The sequence below is a fragment of the Perca fluviatilis genome, chromosome 11 (assembly GCF_010015445.1).
Source record: "Perca fluviatilis chromosome 11, GENO_Pfluv_1.0, whole genome shotgun sequence".
Classification (NCBI taxonomy): domain Eukaryota; kingdom Metazoa; phylum Chordata; class Actinopteri; order Perciformes; family Percidae; genus Perca; species Perca fluviatilis.
Window position 1 is genome coordinate 1879383 of NC_053122.1, and position 9740 is coordinate 1889122.

General features: G+C 39.5%; 1 gene segment (V, D, J or C); it reads left to right on the forward strand.

Annotated features, from left to right (window-relative positions):
- Nucleotides 1-355: 355 nt before the first annotated feature.
- Nucleotides 356-903, forward strand: LOC120567888 (the record flags this gene model as incomplete). The annotated part of the segment is given in 2 exon segments: nt 356-505; nt 605-903. Coding segments are annotated over 2 exon segments (417 nt in total), but the record flags the coding sequence as incomplete, so codon positions are not given.
- Nucleotides 904-9740: the final 8837 nt, after the last annotated feature.

The following is a 9740-nucleotide window of genomic DNA, read 5'->3' on the forward strand; positions in this document are numbered from 1 at the left end:
GTCCGTACCGAAGCCACCTCTTTTTATCGGACCAAAATTTGGTCTTTTGATCCGGACCGTGGTCCGAGGCACCTTTCTCACCTGTAATTTTGGTGTGGACCAATCTCAAAAGTCTGGACCTAATGAGGTAGGTGTGAAAATGCCCTAAAAGGCATATACAGGTTCACTACAATTACCACCTTTTATACGTTTGAGAACAAAGTGAATCTGCACCAGCTGTAAAACAGGAACCATGTCAGCTGGAAACTACAAAGACCACTTCATACAAGAAATGTTACTCTAGGAAAGGAGAGAGGCACAACATGTGTTAGTTGTAAAGTTGCCAGTAGGGGGAATAACCCAGGGCTGTGATCAAGTTCCTCCTTCTAATCCACCAACTTAGTGTTGATGAAGACTAAACAGAGAGATCCCAGCCTTCTTTATACTTGCTGTAGCTCAGAGTTACTCCACACTGCAGATATGAAGCCTCTGTTCATCTCAGTGTTGCTGGCTGCTATGAGCCTTGGTATGAACACAACTCTGTTTCTTTGATATCAATACCACCTTGAAATTAATGTTTAATAGCACACTGATTGGGTTTGTTGTTGTTGTTGTTGTTTTACAGAATGTGGAGCACAAAAAGACAACGTGCTGCAACCTAAAGGAGATGTGACTGCTACTGAAGGAGAGGCAGTAACGCTTGGCTGTCAATATAACAGCAGTTCAAATAATGATTATCTCTTCTGGTACAAACAGGATGGAAACAACAGCCCCAAATTCATTCTGAGCCGCTTTATGTTTGGCTCTGGGAAAACAGTTGATGAGGAGAAATATTCATCCACACTAAATTCCAGCTCAAGATCAGTTCCGCTGAAGATCCAGAAGCTTCAGCTGTCTGGCTCTGCTGTGTACTACTGTGCTCTGCAGCCCATAGTGACAGGAAACACCAAAACTCTGTACAAAAACCTTTGGATCAAAGACAACACAATACTCCACAACATCCACCAGAAGGACACACACTCTTTTGAAGGGCGACATTATAAAGTAGGCGGCACTACTTCTGCACTTTCCAACCTTTCAGTCAATAATATGTGCTGCTGTGAAGAGAACAATTCTCAGACTGAATGCTGAACATCAGCTAGTTTCTCCTGTTGATTTAAACCTTGTTGTAGAGATGGAATATTGGCTGTGGATTATTCTTGCTGCTCTTTTCTTTGGTAAGATACAGAGAACAATATAGTTTTATTATTTTCTAAAGATTTATTTAAATTGCCGTTCAGAGCAGAAATCTCTGAACAGTTGAGCTGTTTCTGTCCAGAGTAACAATGTACAGTTTACATTTTCCACTGACTTCTCCTCTCAGCCTCATGAACAATGTTAGTCTAATGTCTTCATTTTCTCTACTTTTTCAGGACTAGTAGCTGGAGACAAAATCTCTCCTGTAAAACCGCATGAAGTCAGTAAAAGAGAAGGAGAATCTGTTACACTCAAATGTGAATATGAGACTAATGAAGAATATATTGATCTCCACTGGTACAGATATCATTCTCACCTTCAGGCGCCTCAGTTTATACTCTGGAAGGAGCAAAAGAGTACAGGATAGAATATATTCCAGATAAGCGATATGAATCCAAAACACCAGGGAAAACAATTGAACTGACCATCACGACACTGTAGGCTGTATAAAAACCTGAACAAAGATATCGGACTACTCTTCAAAGAAGAGGGAAGTGGTATTCAAACCACAGCTTCATACCAGATGGATTCTGATTATTCCAGTTTTATCAGAGTCCCTGTGGTTACAGCTGCTAATGTAACTCTGTGGGAGGATCCAAATGAGTAGAAAATCCACATCAATGGAAAACCAACTGTATGATGGTTCAAACACAAGACACCATGACAACAAATACATGGACACTGACTTACCTACTAAATCCTCTTCATACCCTGTGTGCCATTAGGCCACAATGAGCTCATTCCATTATTCAACATGTTGATCTGCATCCCAAGTAGACACTGATACATTTACTAATAGAACTCTGAAATCATTGGTAGTTTATATTCCATGAAAACAGAAGCTTCCCCAACAACTCCACCATCTTTAAGTTCGACCTCAAAAGGCTGCAGAGGACCAAAAGATACTAAACTGTCACTTTACATTCAATAAACATTATGAACCTAGCATAAAACGTAAGATGTTGAAATATTAAGTCTCAGTTTACTTTCAAACTTTCTAGAAAGAAATATCAAAAGGCATGTACAGGTTCACTACAATTACCACCTTTTATACGTTCGAGAACAAAGTGAATCTGCACCTGCTGTAAAACAGGAACCATGTCAGCTGAAAACTACAAAGACCACTTCATACAAGACATGTTTTACTAGGAAAGGAGAGAGGTACAAAATGTGTTAGTTGTAAAGTTGTCAGTAGGGGGAATAACCCAGGGCTGTGATCAGGTTCCTCCTTCTAATCCACCAACTTAGTGTTGATGAAGACTAAACAGAGAGATCACAGCCTTCTTTATACTTGCCTATACTCAGAGTTACTCCACACTGCAGATATGAAGCCTCTGTTCATCTCAGTGTTGCTGGCTGCAATGAGCCTTGGTATGAAAACAACTCTGTTTCTTTGCTATCAATGCCACCTTGTAATTAATCTTTCATAGCACACTGATATTGTTTGTTGCTGTTTTACAGAATGCAGAGCACAAAACGACAACGTGCTGCAAAAACAAGGACATGTGACTACTACTGAAGGAGAAGCAGTAACACTTGGCTGTCAATATAACAGCAGTGCAACTAATAATTATCTCTTCTGGTACAAACAGGATGGAAACAACAGCCCCAAATTCATTCTCAGCCGCGTTCAACGGGATGAAGGGAACACAGCAGACGAGTTCAGGGAGAGATTTTCATCTACACTGAATTCCAAGTTAAGATCAGTTCCTCTGAAGATCCAGAATCTTCAGTTGTCTGACTCTGCTGTGTACTACTGTGCTCTGCAGCCCACAGTGACAAGAAACACGAAAAACTCTGTACAAAAACCTTTGGAGCAAAGACAACACAATACTCCACAAACATCCACCAGAGGGAGTCACACACTGTTGAACTTCAATATGATGTAGTCTGGAATCCCTTTACCTTGTAGTGTAACTGAGAGAAGTGAAAATATAAGAGGAGAAGGAGATACTCATGGAGGAGCTGAGCTGTTACTGAACTATAGAAGAGAGAGGAACTTCTATATTCAACAGAGTTCAATACACAAACCATCAACATTACCTTTATTCAACATGTTGTCACTGTAGGATTGTGTGTTTTCTCTGATGTTTCTTTACATCCTCACAGGTATGTTAGATTATACTGCATGAAAATGTTTCTAAATATCTGCATTTGAATCATTTGAGCATTGTACAACATCAAATAATAATAATAAATAATAATAATTTAGGTGTCAGTTTTGAAGAACTTAATACAGCAGAGAAAGAAGAGAACAGTTTAGAAGGCAGCTCTGTTACTCAGTCCTGTAGATCAGGGGTGTCAAACTCATTTTCCCAGAGGGCCACACTGGAAAAAGAGAATCACACCTAGGGCCAGACATGAACAGTATATTGACGTGCCTTTGTTACTGCATGTCACTTTTTTTTAAACATTTTGGTAGCTTTACTTTCCTCATTTTTGTTTGTTTTGTTCCAACGTTTTTGTGGCTTTCTCAGACATTTGTCACCTTTTTGCAAATTTGTTGCTTTTCTGACATTTCTATACACTTTTTGTTGCATTTTTGTTGACATGAAGCCGTACAAAAGTCATCAAAAGAGTTCCTTAGCCGTCATAGAATTCAGCAAATCAAGAAAAACGATTATGCATCTGCTTTGAATGACATTGCAGTTTAAAAAACACTTTCCTGTGTTTTTGGTTTGGTGCACAACTACGCGGGCCTAAATGTATTGGGAACCTAAATTGATATACGGGCCAAATCTAAATCTGCAAGGGGCCGGATTTGGCCCGAGGGCCTTGAGTTTGTTACAGGTGCTGTAGATTCTGCTTATTTTTTCTTCTGTTATCGACAAAACCAGAGTTGCTCATCTCTCATCTGGAATCAGGAAAAATTAAGGAAAGTACAAACTCTGGACTGTCTGTTTCAGTGAGTGAGGACAAAAATGAATGTGAAGAACTCACTCCAGTCGAGAAAGAAGAGAACAGTTTAGAAGGCAGCTCTGTTACTCTGTCCTACAGATACTCTAAATAAGCTGATAACAATGATTATTTCTTCTGGTATCGACAATATCCAGGAAAACGACCAGAGTTCATCATATTCATCTCACGGATAAACATTACAAAAAAAGCAAAATCTCTGACATTGGACACAAGGTTCTCTGCGAAACTGTCTGAAGAAAAGCATTTTATGGATCTGCAGATCTCCTCTGCTGCAGTGACAGACTCTGCTCTGTACTACTGTGCTGTGATGCCCACAGCTACAGCAAACCCACAGTCTCTGTACAAAAACACAAGCTGACAAACTGACAAGCTGCTAGAAGAGTTGTTTCCCACACTGTTGTACTGAACTTTGTACCTCCACTAGAGGGCGACATTATCAAGTAGGAGGTGCACTACTTCTGCACTGTGTTCAACCATTCAGTCAATAATAAGTGCTGCTGTGAAGAGAACAATTCTCAGACTGAATGTTGATCATCAGCTCGTTTCTCCTGTTGATTTAAACGTTGTTGTAGAGATGGAACATTGGCTGTGGATTATTCTTGCTGCTCTTTTCTTTGGTAAGATACAAAGAACGACATGGTTTTATTATTTTCTAAAGATTTATATAAACTGCAGTTCAGAGCAGAAATCTCTCTTTTTCTTATTTCAATTTGAAAAGTGCAAAGAGAAAAACCAAAAAAGTACAAAAAAAAACTTCTCAAATACACAAACACATCCACATCAATCACACACATCCATGAAATAACTGTATACATAAATATATAGAAATAATTAATTACAAATTGCACAGGGTTTGATATGCTTATAGGAGGCCCTGTTTTTGCTTAGAACAAGCTAAAGCCATCACAGGATTAAAATTTCCGTGTCAAATTTGGTGTCTATCGAATTGTCTGCTCATTGGCTAAAAAGGTACATGGGTCTTGTCAACATGGTGTCAGAGGCATCCTCAGCTTCCAATGGGGATATCAAAGGCAAAACGGAACAGATTGGTTTATACCAGGTATCGGTGAAAACCTTAGAACTCAGAGAATACAGTGACTCCTGCATCAAGCATGTAGGATACAAGTGTGAAAATGAAAAACAGATTTTCCACTGGTATTCGGCCAGAAACTTCAACATTGTGAGGCAAACAGCTCATTTTGGATATGACGGCTTGGATATTCAAATTTCCTTGGAGTCTTGGAGATTTATGAAAAGAAATTTATCCCTGAAACTAATTAGACAGCTGCAGCTGATTCAGAATTCTGCAGCAATAGTTCTCACTAGGACAAAAAAAGTGGATCATATCACTCCAGTTCTAAAGACTTTAAATTGGCTTCCTGTGCCTCAAAGAATGGATTTCAAAATACTTATGCTGATTTATAAATCCCAAATGGCTTAGGACTAAAATATATCTCAGATCAGACTTCTCAGGTCGTCTGGAACAGGTTTGCTCGTGGTCCCCAGAGTCAGAACTAAACAGGGAGAAGCAGCATTCACTTTTTAATGCTCCGCATATCTGGAACAAAATACCAGAAAACTGCAGGTCTGCCCCAACTCTCAGCTCTTTTAAATCAAGACTGAAGACCTTTATTTTTGATGATGCTTTTCGTTAATTCTTTTATCGAACAGTGAATTTTATTCTTGTATTTTATTTCGTATACAATTTCAATGCGAATTGTAAAGTAAACGTTTATGGGATATCAACATGAAGGTTAATAAATGGTAGAGACTTACCTGATTGAAGTAGGGGCCAGACAAGAGTTGAAACGTGGACCAGTAAGATACCAAAGAAAGCGATGTGTTAGAATCCTGGAACGAACGAGCACGGGCTATAAACAGGAGCGAGTACTGGTTTCTACATGAGCTGAGGTTTAAGTTTGTTTGTCTGTTGCGCTACTGCTGTGCTGCCGATATGTATGTGCGCAATTTGTATGCTTGATAATTGTTACGTTTGTCACGCTGATAAAACCTTATTTGTGGTCTGATTTTTAACGCTGTCGGCTCGATAGTATCCGTGACTATATTCCAGTAAATGTTTGAAATTGGTGCGTTTCACTGTCACACAAGCTACTTCCTGGTTGCGGTGCTGGATGGGAAATGTAGTTAATCGCTTTACATTGGTAATGGATTGCTGTGCACAGCGTCGCTATCTGAAACTACACTCGCTGTTTACACTTTAGACCAACATACACCTGTGTGGTTTTGGGCTACTGGTTTAATGTGTAACATTGATATTGATGTGCATTTCTGTTTAGATATATGCGCTTTGTTTAGTCATTCAGTTTAAACACTATGTATATTGTTACGACCCCGCCTCTGCAGTGCAAGGGTGGTTCCTCCTGCAACACAGAGGAGGGTCGTTAGTGATTGGAGCCACCTGGGCTCAGGTTATTTAAGCTGCTTCTAATCACTTTTTTTCTCTCTCTCTCTCTGCTCCTCCAGGTATGATCCTGTTTTGTTTGTTCCTTTTTAGTTTTACTTAGTTTCCACTCAGTCATTTTCACACATACAGACTCACTCACCCATGCACTTTACAGTAATGGTGGGCAGATCGAGGCTTCGTGAAACAGTGAAACAGTTGAAGCAAATGTGTCATATTGTGTCGAGGCTTCGAAACAATCTGACACCCGTCTCAACGATGACACCTAGTGGTCACTTGCAGGTGTTGATCTGAAACAACCTTGATAACGAGCCATTAAAAAAATAAAAAATGTATTATTGTATTGTATTATTTTTCTAATATGTGAAGCTTGTAAGGCATGTAGACTCCTCACTGTGCATAATGCTATTTTGGTCATAAAAAATGAATATTAATAAAAGAAATCAAGCCACAATGTCTCACTTTTTAATAGATTTTCATTCAAAAATATGTATTTCTCTGCTGTGGAAGGACTTAGCCTACTTCGTTTTTTACAGATAATTTCTCCAGCCTTTGAAAAGATCCTCTCACAAGGGACACTTGTTGCTGGCATGCAAAGATATTTTTTAGCAAGGACATACAAATGAGGAAAGATTACTGCTCTCTCTTTCCAGTAAGTTAGGGGATCATGAGTTCTGGGCAAAAACGCATAGTTGTGGTATTTTTTCACTTCCACTGTGGCTTCAGCTGTAGCATTATGTATAATCTGGGTTTTACGGATACGATCATTAAAACGTTCCCATAAACTGTCCTGTTCTATCTATCTATCTATCTATCTATCTATCTATCTATCTATTAATGTGTCACTGTATGTAGGTCTATACTCTGTCTGTCTCAGTCTATCAGTCAATGTGTAAATTTAAATGTAAGACTAAATATAACTAAACAAATCGCACTATGAATGTCACTATATCACCAAATATCCACTATCTCAAAATCAAACTCATCTCACAAAAACCCACGAGGTCAAGGTGCGTTGACTTCACTTTTATACTGATGTACGATGTGTGTTCCCGACCCTGTCAATCAAACGCTGATTTGGCGGACCATGCCACCTGTTGAAACACTAGTGAAACACTCCGGTGTTTCATTTAGCCATAGTCACGTGACATCAGTGTTTTGAATCGCGCTTCGGATCAGTGTTTCGAAACATCTGCGCTTCGGGATCTCGGCAAAGCTTCGGAACATCAGTTTCACTTCAGCCATCCCTACTTTACAGACCCCTTACATTATGACATTTTCACACCTCATTCCTTTTTCTTTGTTTATAGTTAATATTTTTGGTTTACAATAAAGCATTTTCTTCATTGGCCTATACTTGTTGGTGTCCCCTCATTCTTTGCCACAGGCCATGAGCTGGTTTGTGACAAGTGGGGGCTCGTCTTTAAGTTAAAGTTAATTATACTTTAGTCTTGCTTTAGTATTTTAGTTTACTTTGACAATTTTCAATAGTTGGTTAAAGTTTTGTCTAGACTGTTTTTGCCTTATTGATTTGTTTGTTTACTTGTAGTTTGGCTTATTTAATTATGGTTTTGTAGTTAATTTGGGTTAGTAGTTTTGTTAGTTTAGCTCAGATTGCCAAACTTTTGTTTGAGGGGATGCTTTGGTATGGCCAATATTATTGGAGAGAGCAATGAGAGCCATGTGTTCCTCTTGTTCAGTTAACTTTATAGCTAAATTTGGTTAGCAATTCACTTTGGGCCTGTTCTGGGTTTTTGTTTAGGTGGGAGTCCTCTCCTGTTGAGGCTTATCAGCGAGTGTCAATAGGAGGCTTGTGGTGGTTTTGTTTTAGGTGGCAGTGAACGTGGGTAGAGCTTCCTTTTTTCCCTACATCGGCTCGGGAGCACCTCTGTGGGAGGGGCCACCAGGTTCTGGTTGTCTTTTCCACTCCGCTGGTTTTGTGTGCATAAACCCCACCACATGTGACTGCACGAAGACCAGGGGCTAGTTAGTTGTTTTGAAGTATAGTGGGGTGTGGCTCCTGTCCTTAAACCCAAACTGGCAGCAGGTGAGTTGTGTATATATTTTTATTTTTATTTTATGTTTTTCTCTTTTTCAGCATTTGTAATAGTTGTATTGGTTGAGGAAGATGTCTTCTATTTTGAGCAGGTTTGTTCAAGCTCCTTAAGAGGTAGCTTTGGAATTGTGTACTAAGAAGCAGTTAATTGAGATTGCTGACCATTATCAGATTGAGATTACTGATAAAAAACTTAGAGACCATTAAGGCTAGGTTAAAGCAGGGTCTTAGGGAAGCAGGTGTTCTTTTGGGTCAGTCTGCTAGTAATGAGGGGGCAAGTTTTCAGTCTAGCCCTTCATTAACTTTTGAACAGCAGAGGGAGTTGTTGCGACTGCAGTTAGAAATGGTGCGATTGCAAGATGTCAATGGGCCAGAAGGAGTACCACAGTTTGATGTTTCACAGAATCTTTGTTTGTTGCCTAAATTTGATGAGTCAGATCCAGATATGTACTTTACTTTATTTGAGCGTATTGTGGGAGCTAAAGCTTGGTCAGATTTGGACATGACTATGTTGTTGCAATGTGCACTTACAGGGAAAGCACTTCAGGCTTTTTCAGCACTGAGTGTAGCTGATAGTAAAGTTTTTGCTAAAGTTAAATCAGCAGTCCTGAGGGTCTACGAGCTTGTGCCGGAGGCATATCGTCAGCGCTTTCATTATAGGGAAAAGCAAAATTCACGAACCTATTCTGAGTTTGTTCGAGATTTGACTTCTGCATTTAATCGTTGGTGCACTGCTTCTGAAGTTGGTACTTTTGAGGGGCTGTCTAACTTGATTGTGTTAGAACAGTTCAACGATTCAGTGTCTGACCAGGTTGCTACATACATTAATGAACGTAAAGTAAGTCTCCAAGTGATGCATCAGTTCTTGCAGATGAGTACAGGTTAACTCATAAAAGCCGTTTTGAGTCAAACAGTGACATGTACTATATAAGTAACTTTACTCCTAGGAATAGTAGGTTATCTTTTTCTGGAGCTTTGTTTCAAAGGCCTCAGCAGCAGTTTGGGTCTGGGGGACCTACAGCACTGGTTGAGGCTAATACTTGTCGCAACTGTTTAGTTGAAGGACATTGGAAGGCAGATTGTCCTCTACTTCAATCAAAAAAGTTAGATCAAGCTAAACCTGCTGTG